Source organism: Montipora foliosa, chromosome 5, assembly GCF_036669935.1.
Source record: "Montipora foliosa isolate CH-2021 chromosome 5, ASM3666993v2, whole genome shotgun sequence".
In the NCBI taxonomy this organism is placed as follows: domain Eukaryota; kingdom Metazoa; phylum Cnidaria; class Anthozoa; order Scleractinia; family Acroporidae; genus Montipora; species Montipora foliosa.
In genome coordinates, this window is record NC_090873.1 from 26,703,595 (window position 1) to 26,716,245 (window position 12,651).

At 39.9% G+C, this 12,651-nt stretch overlaps 1 protein-coding gene across 1 annotated transcript; it reads left to right on the forward strand.

Annotated features, from left to right (window-relative positions):
* LOC138003071 (beta-1,3-galactosyltransferase 1-like) lies at positions 1-8,448 on the forward strand. The gene is made up of 2 exons (XM_068849017.1): positions 1-7; positions 6,973-8,448. The coding sequence occupies exon 2, from the start codon at positions 6,987-6,989 to the stop codon at positions 8,130-8,132; it is 1,146 nt and encodes a 381-aa protein (XP_068705118.1). The 5' UTR covers positions 1-7; positions 6,973-6,986; the 3' UTR covers positions 8,133-8,448.
* Positions 8,449-12,651: the final 4,203 nt, after the last annotated feature.

A 12,651-nucleotide genomic window follows, 5' to 3' on the forward strand; every position in this document is an offset into this window, starting at 1 on the left:
AGAACTGGTAAGGATGAAAGCGGCGAATCTGAAGTGAAAACGTGTAAAATCCCAGATTGTCAAAGCAACGTTTGCCAAAATTACTCCGGGCCTGCGAGTCTCTGAAGCGTTTCGTCAAGGATGTTTGAATGTGATTGCTATGTTCAAAGAGACGGCAGCCGGTAAGGTATGCTTACAGCGCCATTTAGACATTTGTAGGGAGTAAAATGCATTTGATTAAACTGATTAAGACACGCATTGGGCAAGAGTGATATTTTGTTTTTAATTCCTGTTGTTCCGCGCCATTAATTGCAGTGAAGATATTTCACACGAAAATATTCAGTAGGTGGTTTGCAAACAATCTTTAGAGACACAGATAACAATGACGTCATTTGCACTTGTGGACGACCAACATGGCAACGATGAGGTCACGTAGAAACCACCAATACGGAAATTGTTACGTAATTAATATTCTAAATGTATGGCTTAAAGACCAACCTTGTTCGGTCAAGATAGCTGGATGTTGGCCAAGTTCTTTTTTTGCGTGCTTATCATAAACACGCAATTCAAAAAAAGAACGAGGCCAATATCCAGCCATCTTGACCGAACAAGCTTGGTCAATAAAGGATTTATTATATGGGGTAAAACACCAAAAAATTATCTTTGATCTTGCGGGAGCAACAAATTTTCAAATATTCAAAATCCTTGGAGGCTCGCTTACAACAAATTTGGACACGGCTGGTCAACCGTTCATTTGAGACTCCATACGGTGAGAGCAAATAAGTTAAAGGTTGATGACCAGCCTGTACGAGTGACAACCTGGGAATTTGAGAAGTCGCTTAAGGACGTTCGCGCCAAAATCTTCCTACGGTGAGATTTTCTTCATTTCTCGCCTAGAGTTAGGTCATAAAGTACTTACTCCAAAAATGAAAAAAAAAATGGGGGTCACCGACTTTGTTACGGAGAAAATGGCAGTGGAAAAATGCCTTAATTTCGAGAAATCGGTCATAATAGCGAGATGTAGGCTCATCTGCTCATCCATCGAAAATCATAAAAATAAACTGTTGGAGTGAAAGTTTCCGTGCATAGGTTTTTAGGAGTGAGATTTTTAGATAATTGTATGCCGCTAGGGATGTGGTAAACAGTAGAGTTCATCCTCGACGAGCGTTTTCGTAAGCTCTATCCGTTGCAACCACTACCGGAATTCGATGGCACGAGGAAAGAAAATGTTAAAAAAAGATAACTTCTTACGGTGAGAATTTTTTCATTTCATCATATGTTGTAGATAGTAAGTAAAGTAAGTGATTCATGATTAAAAAAACAGGGGTCACCGATGATCTGAACGAGTAAAATCGATGTGATTTTGCGAAGCTCTTGGAAAAGTTCGTTTGTCACGCTTTTGCGTGACCTGTCGGGCAAGGATTGGAACCCAAGAGAGGATCGATCGTTGAAGAGATGAAAGGTTTTTACCGAAAAAAAAACCTTTCTCGAGCATAGCAACGAAGTTTTAAGCAGGAGTCATCTTCATTTGGTTGGTGTTTTGTATAATATCTCTCCATTGCCGTCATGCTCATCTTCTGGAGTGTGTTTTTTGTGAAATTCAATCGCTGAGTGTTTCCACGCAGGTCTGCACTATCCAAGCGGACGAGGACGAAAATACTGCTCGATTTTCACGAAAGGAAAGGAAAAGAACTTTAAACACATACATTCACTTTGAACTTAAGTTCGTAGGGTAATAAAAACATTAAAAAGAAACAGCCCCATTAAATTTACGCAACGGTTCGTCCTCGAGTTTTCCAAACTTTCACCCACTAGTCTACTCGATCAGCTACCTTTTCCAGAGCTTTTCCACCCCCCTTTTCCATCCTCCCGCTCACTTCTCTTTGAAGGTTCATGATGATTTGGGAATAAATGTGCCATTCTTTTGCCTGCCTGGAATTTTTTCCTCGGCGTTTTTGTCGCCATGTTATTTTAACTGATGCTTGAAAAATTTGTATGAAAGTCAAGTAGACTAGTGCACGACTGATAAAACCTCGCGAATATCAGTCGTGCAGTAGTCTACTTGACTTTCATAAATATTTTAAATCAATTTTGACTGATCACGATCTTCTCTGATCCAACGCTGTGCAAGACTTATCGTTCACGGTTTTTGCAAAGGGTTTAAAACCTCAACTTCACTAATGCTCGAAGTAATGCGTGACATCTCACAGTCGCGTTACCTGCGCAGTAACGTTGCGCACAAACAATTAGCGCGAACGTCCTTAAATCGCATTCAATAAGGCAAATAACCACACAAAAAGTAAGAAAGTCACCAAGACAATAAAGTAGGCTTTTTATTGAGAACTTTTGTGTGTAAGTATATAGTTTGTTATTGAGATTCCCATACAAATCTTTATAATGTCTGGACTGCCTGTAGTCGCGCCAGTTCGTGTCGTTGAAAACAAGAAACATCGCCAAAAGCCTGATCGTCGTGTGCTGTACCGGGTAATTTTAACAAGTGAAACCGCTAAAATTACCTTTTTACTTTTATGCAGTCGAGTTATTTAGACATTGGAGAATCACTTTAGCGGAATTTTACGGTTCAGTTATTCAGCAAGAGGAATACAACAATTCTGAAGTTTACGATCTAGGTGACATTCTTTCAGTGTTGAAATTCATGGATTACTTTAAACTTACTTTTACTTTGTCATTTTCGATTTGTAAGAATACCTAGGACTCGGAAGTGAAATGCTCTTGTAAAGATGGTTGTGCTCAAAAAAGTGCCACAGGTTACTGTGTTTGTGAAACGTGTTCGCCGCAGAAATCCGACATGTTTTACAATACTATTTGACTTCAAACAGAAATATTTTTTAAAAACAAATATAGACATAAAATACTACCAAAAAATTATGAAATGATAAGTAGAGAACGCATTCAAATCAGGACCCTGAAAGATATATTGACGGATAGCTTTTAACGAAGAAGCTTTTGAAAGGCTTTCTCAGATTTTTCAGTTTCTTTTAATTTTGTGATACACGAATTATTATGCGGGGCGCGCGATGCATTCAGAGTGAAATGGGCCTTTAAGGCGTCTAGAAGTAAAAGATGGGCCGCAGGCAAGAATCAAGTTTATTTTTAAAAAGTTTAAAAATCTAAAGAAATTTTGTTTAAGTCAAGCTGTCAGTCGGGGTCGCCAGATGCATAGATTGAAATTGCATTATAGAATTTAAAACATTGTAAAGTACAAGAGCTGTGTATTCTTTGATTGCCCACACTTTGTAGGACAGCCATGTTGGCAATATTAAAAAACCACATATCTGCATTCATTCTCGTTACCAGAGCCTCGGGTCGACCCAAGGCTCTGGGAAACTCTATGCAGGAGAATATGCGGCGTAGCCTTCTCATAGCCAAAAATTGCCTATTTGAATGCACCAATTAGAGACGCTTTTGTTGTTCTTCACGGAAACCAATGAGAAGACATTTTGCTTCAGGGTTCCCCAGAGCTCTTCTCTCCCTAATTCAAGAGGGTTGGGAAATTGATATACATTGTGAATGTTAAAAAAGACCTCCTTAAGGCCCGTTTTAAACGTTGTATTTTACATGAGCATGCCGAATCTAATGCAAATGAAGGAAAACAATAGATATTTTTCATTTGCATTAGATTCGGTATATGTAAAATGCGACGTTTACAATGGACCTAAGTATTTGAGTTAATTGTCTTGTCAGACGAGAGTTTTGCATCTCTTTTACCTTTATTTATACTACTCACAAGACTAACAAAAAACAAATGATAGTAAAAACAAGTGAGCAAAGCAAAGACGTCTTGAACTGATTCTCAGACTGGCATGTTTTCATTATGTTCTTAATTTACTCTGGTAATATCTCTCAGCCTGAACGTTAAGGAAGATTCTTAAAAGAAAGGTCCTTATAAAAAAGAGTATACTGTTCCTAAAATTACGCTAAAATTGTGATTAACGAGAATTTTCTTGCATTCAAAAATTTGCAGTACTTTTTCTATATTGCTTGGAAAATTATTCCAAGGAACTGTAATCGGTTTCGGTGCACGGTCTTGGTTAGTCTCCTTTGCCCGACCCGAGCGGCCGCAAAGGAGGCTAGGTCTTGGTACAAACATATCATTGAAACATGATCTTACGAATAGCGGACTGTAGAAATACACATAATTGCTGGGTTGCCAGTATGGTAATCCCAGTCGGAAAGTGGGTGGCATTTGTTGGGTGTTTTTCTTTTTACTGGGTTGCCTATGGCAAACCCAGTCGAGGTCTGCGTTTAGTTTGTTTGTTTTATTTGTTTTATTTGTTTTATTTTTTATTTTTTATTTTTTTTTCCGTGTCGGTAAAAGTCTTGCCTGTCACTCCCCTGGTAAGTGGTGTCCTTGTGCATAGAGCCTTCTGCGCGTATTTTCTTAGGATCGAGAGGGTAGTGGAACTGCGTAGATTTCTCTGGTGGACACAGTAGAATCATTAACTTAGCCAGCAATGGCGTCGAAAGTCATGTAACGCGAATGGCGTTTTAGTGGATCCTTAAACAAAATATACCCTTATGAAGCTCAATAATGGAAAGTCAGTTGGATAAACTAGGCAGGAATCTCAAAAGCGACGAGTACTGGACTTCGACAACAATCTATCGCCCGTCGAGACGAAATCAAAGTGAGCTGTATTTACCTGAAGTACATGGTAATTTGACACGATTGAGTTTCTTGTCTTCACGCACGCAATGAAAAAGGAAGAGGTTTTCGCCTCCAAGAGCAAATATGTTGTTTGTTTCAATAAATTTTTCGCTGGAAAAGGATTCTGTGGTATTTTCTGCCTTTGCGAATTATAATATCATGTTGTGTATTGAATTTTCGACCTTAAGGTTGAAATGAGATATGGGAGAAGTTTTTTAGTATTGCTCTGTAAGCAGGAAGGGTTCACAGGCCTGTTGGAAGCGTGCTTGAGTTTTAACAAAATGAGCCCCAAAATCAGTGAAAACTTGTGACGCAGATGAATAATAAAGTAGCTGCTATTTCCAAAATGATGAAATTACCTGCTGATAAATAACGTCGTACGCGTCTTGGAGAGTAAATTTTGACTTTGCATAAACAAGAGTTGGGCGATTGTGATCTTTGTTTTGACTTCGCTCATTTCATGGTCAAACTTTATAACACTTGACAGAAAAAGAAACTTACAAAAACCCGGTATCTTGCCATCATTTGACACAGATGCTTCACTGTTTGGCGAGTAAACATGCCGCGGTAACTTAATCACGGCGCCCGCTGAATTCCGGCCATGTCACTTTCGATTTTGCAATTTACTTGAACGTAGCAAAAATGTCGCTGATCGTAACTTTTTATATTCTATATTCACGGTTCAAAATTAATATTGTTTTTATTCTCGATCGACCGTCCCGGAAACTTTCTTCTGCTCTTTCTAAAAACTGTGTATCAATAGTTAAACTATTTACTTTTGCATCAATATTTGTTTTGCATAAAGCAAGCTAACAAAATCGGTACCGTGCTGAGTTCGCATTTGTTAGCGTTAATAGTATTTTCGGTCCGATGCTTCTGTTTTATCAAGGGGTATATTGTTTAGGTCACCCATCCAGATTCTAACCCCGCCAGACAGAAAAAAAAAAACTTCAGTGAACTGTGGTATTACAAATCTGTCAGATGCTCAGAGGGCACGCTTAAACTTGTGGTGAAAAGAAGTTGTGAGGGAACTTGAAAATTTTCAACATGTCAGCCCAGAAGCCAATGTTTCTCGCTTCTCTTTTGTTTGTTATTATTCAGAGACTGGAATGCTGTAGTTCAATACCACACAATTCTTTCGGTAACACGTACCACAGGCAACCCAGTGTATGCTTCACGGAAGCATCTGGTTGCACTTTTGAACGTGTTTATCAGATGATCAAATGCCATTATGCAGAGTAAGTTAAACGTGACAAAAGCGCCCTGCAAACGGACGCAAGTCATGCAACAACTCCCAACAATATAAGGACGTGCAGTGTATTATGGGACTGAAATCCGTCTCGATTGGAATGAAATCTTCAGTGTTCATGTAGCTGTGAAGTCAGCTTCATCGTGTACCTGAGATCTCGGAGGAATTGCACAACACTATTCAAAGTCACTCCCATCTCTTTGAGTGAGAAAGGGACACAGTCAAAAGAATTTCGGCTAAACTAGCACTTAAGAACGGATCATCCCCAAAGTTTCTTAAAGCTAGAGCTTTTCCTTTTGCACTATACCCAGCAACTAAGGAGAAATGTTGCAGCATAGCGAGATATGGTCTCATTAACCGAGTTTTCATCCCCCAGAGTGTTGCGAGAAGCCGAACACTGGCTTTGTACAAATGTATTCCATGTTACCGTGCGCCACAGTGTTCAGCAAAAGGTCACAGAAAAGGTCAAAATCAGTGACACACGAGGCGATTCTTTTTTCTTACAACATGTTGACGTCATCTGTGATCTATTACTGAACAAACGCGCTGCAACATAGCATCTATTTGTTAAGTACATGCACTTAACAACTATTCACCAAAATGGAGGTCACCACTAAATAAAGGTAAATTTTTGCTATACACCTCCGAACAACTCGCGCAGGGTTTGCGCCCGAAAATATTGTAATCGTTGCAGCAATAAATGAGTTAAAATAGTTTTAGTATATACTAACCACCTTCACTTCGGTGAATAGTTGTTAATATATATATAGACACATGCATGTACATACATTTTCAGCATCTATGAGGACATTCTGTTACGTAACTAGTGTTTTCTTTGGTCTCGTGACAATTGTTAGAAAGCTGTCACTTTACAGCTTTTGTTTATAGTCAGTAACAACTTGAAAAGGCAAGTAGCTCTCGGCCTCCGTTGTTTTCTTTTTTGTCTCCAAGCTGAGAAATTAAAGCAAATCCAAAAAAGATCTTGTTTCTCTTCACTTCGAAGGTTCTCTTCCAGTCTTTCAAGCGAAGTTTTTCCATCTCACATCAATCTAAAGTTTTTTGTTCTTATTTTCTACAGAAAGTAAACCGAAGATGGCATTCAGGAAACGCTGGGCTGTCACGGCTAAGGGGCTCGTGTTACTCGTAATCTTGATAACTGCCGCCATATTACTTCCACCTCAATCAATGCTGAGAGGTAGTGAGTTTACGACTAGGGCTTCACACCTTGGATCAGATGCTAACCTCGAGTTACAACCAACTGAACAACGAGACAAAGTCGACTCACCTGTGCGGAGAAGTACTCAGTCTACCACTACGACTTCACATGCTCACCACGACATACAAACAGCTCAACAACGAGACAATGATTCTGTGTTTACTCTTGTGCCGGAAATGCCGCGAAACACAACTGTTTTAATTATCATTAACACGGTCCCGTCTGAGTTTAACAAGAGAAATACGTTAAGACAGACGTGGGCAAAGCAATCATCTTGGACATTTGGAGCTGTTAGTTCTGATTATATTTCCATTTCCAATGACTTCATCAATATTGCATATTTCTTTTTGATGGGATTCAACGGGCGCCATAACGTAGACGAGATGGTCAAAGGAGAATCAACAGTCCACCGGGACATTTTGCGTGTGAATTTAAAGGAGACTTACCGTGGCTTAATAGATAAACTATTAATTACTTTTGAGTGGGTAACAAGATTAGAGATGAAGCCACATTTTATAGTAAAAGCAGACCACGATGTCTATATTAAGATACCAGAGCTTGCTTCTTGGTTAGAGAGGTTTTCCAGAACGTCCGAGAGAGTCTACGCCGGGTTTGTTAAAAGAAATGCACAAGTTAAGCGCGATGTCCGAAGTCCATGGTATGTCAGTGAGAAAGACTTCCACCATCAAGTTTTCCCTCCCTATTGCCGGGGGCCGTTTTATCTTTTCTCACGAAACCTGTTTTTAGATGTAGTGAATGCGTCTAAAGTAAACACGCCCTTTCCCGTAGAGGATGCCTACATGGGTCATTTGGTTCAAAAGATAGGCGTAGAACCTCTTATTACGGGTAGGGATGTATTCAATGATCGTCGTTCTCTTGAAAAGGTAGTGCTCAGAACTCCAGAAAACAAACTGAAAATTCCTTCGGGAATTGTTTTAGGAGATTCACTCAGTTCCGCTGCGATAAATCGAATACATCGTGTTTACACGCGGGCTTTTCAAAACCAGGATAAACGTTCTTAATGTTGCTTGTCTGAGTTAAAACTTTATTAACTCAGGGGGATCCATTGAATAATTTATGGCCAGATCTGCTTCATCTTTCGACTGGAATCATGTATATCACCTGCAACATTTGAATTGTTACAAGAATTAGCGACCACTGTTTCGTCATTCATCGAGCATTGTTATATACAAGTCAAAAAAAAACTAGAACTCTGATAGGTTGATTCTTGGTCATGTTCCTGATCAAATTCAAATGTATCCCGACCAGGTTACAATTCCGCAGCTGTTGCCAGCGCCGGATACAACAGCACTACATAATATATAGCAAAGCACTTGGTGTCTGGTCCCTCGGGTAACTACTTAGTTTTGTTTTCCCTCGTGGCCTGGTGTTTTCCTCGGGAACATCAGGACTCTCGGGAAAACAAATTTAAACTAACTATAACTGTTTCACTCGGAACCATACATTAAATGTATAGAGAAGCTCACGACCTTGAAGCGTTTAACTCTCGTTCAGAGCTGGGGTTATTTTAAGTTTAAAAATTCAACGCAGCGCGCATTTTCCCTCGCGTGCAGCTTCGATCTTATTTTTGTCCATATTAGGGCATAAAATTTGTGTTCTAAAATCCCCAGCTTTGTTCCAAGCAACAGAGTTTTAAGTTTCAAGCTTCAAAGTCATGTGCTTCTAGTGTATATTATTATGTCACCTGGAATCCTACAACGAAGATGAAGTGTACCTCTCACAGCTCCCCTCTATCCCTGGGTTTTAGGTACCAACTAGCATTTTGAGGGCAAAACAAATTGATTTTGTAAATTCGGGGTACAATTGGTCTCTGAAGCTTTCTGCTATACTTATATCAGGACTGTAAGAAAAGCAAAACATGACGCTTTTTCTGCTTTTTCTCGGTCAGTCTTGAAACCTGAATAATAGTGGACAATGAAATCCTAAATTTGCACTCAAAGAAAACAGCCTTTGGATAAAATTCTACGCGCAAGATTTTGCCAGTCAGGTGTCAAGGAAACACTATTTCAAAATCTGAAGGAAAAATGGAAGTCGATTTTTTTACCATAGAAGCATTTTAACCCAGGTGAATAACACCCGCGGAGCGATTTATTTTTCGATGTTCAATGTCTTGTGGATACTCGGAAAAAATCCAAGTGCTCCTTAGCAGGAGTCGAACCCACGACATTCCGATTACAATGTAGTTCAGATGCTCTACCACTGAGCTATAGAAGACTCGCGGGAAAATAATTACATGAACCTAGTTTAACGGCCAGGCTCCAACGAGTCTCCTACAGCTCAGTGGTAGAGCATCCTAACTGGTAATCGGAAGGTCGTCGTAGGTTCGACTCCTGCAAAGGAGCACACGGATTTTTCCCGAGTATCACCGAGTCAATACAGAAATAAACCTCTCCAACCGTAACGTTAATACGAGCAACAGCGAAAAATGTGTTGCAAGTTGCTGCAGCGTGTTGCAGAGAGTAGAGGTTCACTCTACTTTCTGCAACAAAATCAGCATTTTTTTTTTGTTGCGAGACTGCAGGTTGTGCATGGGATGTAAAACGCACAACATCGCTTTTCGACTAGTTTCGCAGCAATGTTGCGAGATAAGTTGGGCGTTTTTGTTGCTCGTATTACCGTAGCATACAAAGTCCCCAAGGTCTTCGCGGCTTTTCTCCGTGGGAAGAAGTTCATATCTTGACCTGTCTTTTGCGGTTGTAAACGCTTCAGAATCATAAATCTAATTTTAGGGCTGACAAAACTGAATCAGATGCAACGATAACGCATGACTGAAGTAGGTTTTCCGAGTTCCAAAAACAAAAACACTTCTTTTTAACACTTTAACACCCAAACCGGCTTAAACCAGCCTGACTTAGCATTTTACTCAGTCTAACGCCAGACGATTTTACTCGTCAATTCAAATGTCAAACTTGAAATTTTGAGTTGACAAACTCGAAATTTTCTCAAGTGAAGCTATGATCCTCGCAGTTATGAACGCAATTTTTTCAATCGCGAAAAGAAGCCTTAAAAATTCAGGACTTCAACGGGGTTTGAACCCGTGACCTCGCGATACCGGTGCGACGCTCTAACCAACTGAGCTATGAAACTACTGACGTTGGGAGTTGGTCGTTTGTGGATTCTAATGTTCCCGTGAGGAATGAATGAATGATGAAAAGAAAGAAAGAAGAACCAAATCACGTGATCAAAATGGCGAGAAAAATTAAAGGTGCTAACAGTCTGGTGGCACAAGGGGAGGATCCTAGCTCGGATCCTGGCTCGAATCCTGGCTTTATTCTTAGTTTATGTCATAGTTTCACGGTCTTCATCTTGGCTACCCAGAGCTGGAGGTCACCGGCCACATTATTCGCAACACTGTTATTAATTTCGAACCTTTGCATCTGGCCAGCGGTTTTTACTTATCCCCTCCCTAATAGACCACTTTCGATATATTAAAGTTCAGTCCTAAAAAAAAGACATCATCTCGAGGCTCTGGGGAATAAACTCATACAAATCCTTACATTTATTCCCCAGAGCCTCGAGATGATGTCTTTTGTTTAGGACTGAATTTTAATATATCGAAATTGGTCTATTGCCTCACTGTTTTTACTTGAAACCAGTTTATCTGATGTCACGCAACATACTAGATTCCGCAAAATCTTAAATAGATGTAACGTTGCATCCGATTAATCCACGTTATTTCCTGTTCCTGTTCCGGTGGGCCACGCGTACATTATCCGTTGTTATGAATGAGCCATACAGACTTCAACTGGCAGCAGAAAACTATAAATTGTTTTGTTGCGTACTTGGCAAATTTGAATATCACTCAAATTAAAACCTACCTTTCAAAATGTATCACCCTACATTTGCGCTTCTGCGCCAGATGCATATGGTATTCCGAGTAAACGCTTAAAGAAGTGTCTTCTCTTTTCTTTTTTCTTTTTTCTTTTTTTCTTTTCTGAGGAGGTAATGTGGCCCAGTGGTTAGGGCGCTTGCCTTGAGATCAACTTCCCAGCTGCACTTGTAAATACACTAGAAAATTTGGTTTTATCAACGGAGTTGATAATGCAAATTGGCCATCGTACAGAGATTCTAAAAGCTGATGTTTCTAGCGTTAGCCCTTCGTCAGAGCGAATCGAGGAATTATGGGTTACGTGTAGTTTTTATAGTAGAGTTAGAGCTACGCTTTTGGTGGTAACATGGCAACGTGAAAAATAGGAATATATTAGTTAAATGAAAAGCGTTCGTTAATACCGTGAGGATTAAGGGTGCCGATTTGGAAGATGAATTTTTGTTCATCTAGGTAAATCTAGGTACGACGGAAAGAATGTGGAACAAAAATTCATCTTCCAAATCGGCACCCTTAATCCTCACGGTATTAACGAACGCTTTTCATTTAACTAATATATTCCTATTTTGCACGTTGCCATATATATGTTACCACTAATAGCGTAGCTCCTACTCTACTATAAAAACTACACGTAACCCTTAATTCCTAGATTTGCTCTGACGAAGGGCTAACGCTCGAAACGTCAGCTTTTAGAATCTCTGTACGGTGGCCAATTTACATTATCAACTCCGTTGATAAAACCAAATTTTTGTATACTACTTCCCCACCGACGCAGCACCACAGTTTCTTTAAAAACTACCCCTTTCATGTACTTGTAAATAGCCAACTGGTTTGCCTCCGGCCAGTTGGGATTCTTAACAGTTGTTGTTGTTCTGTTCCGTCATTTTGTTGGGTTTTATTGGTCCTGAAAAGCCCCTATGGAGTACCAGCGTAACTATGCTACTAAGGAATTCTGGGTCGGAAAATACAAGAGGGCAGACTGAAAACTTGACATATACGTGTTTCTTTTCTATTTAATTTACTAGAATCGAGATACAGTCTGGAGTACAGACATAACACTCATCTCTCGGATCAGCGACCCTCCCTTCCCCCCCTTCCGCAGAGATGACTTTCACGCTTACATTTCTGGGGCTCTTGCTCCCTCTTACCTCCGGAGTCGCCTCTTTTCCCAATACGTAACAATGCTCGGGCTGATTGAGAGTGAGGGTCCCGGTGGGAATTAGGTACTGGTCTCCTTCGTACCCGTCTTTCGGGATGTCATTCAACGCTCTACTGCGTGACATCCAGAAAGGCGGCTACGAAATATGTGATGTTATGTTTCAATACCCCTTCACTCCTGCTGAGGGGCTGCCCTTTGATGAATAAAATCGTTTGGCGTGAGACAGAATTTAAAACGAGAGTAAAGCTCGTAAGGGGCAAGAGTTAATCAATTTCTTAATTATTGAAATTAAAATAAATTGAATCAGCTTCTTTATGATACTTCAGCAAAATGCCTCTCCGAGATACATTTGAATGCAAAAAGCGTCCGAAAATAACTTGTTTCTATTAATGCGTATGGATATTCCCTCACCCTTAAGCCGGATATTGAAGCCACCGATGAAACAAAGTTCTCTGTCCTGAAATTTTCTAATATTGAAGTCTTAAATTGTGAATTCCTTTTATACTGATTGAGATCGCGAGTGTGGCAATATCCA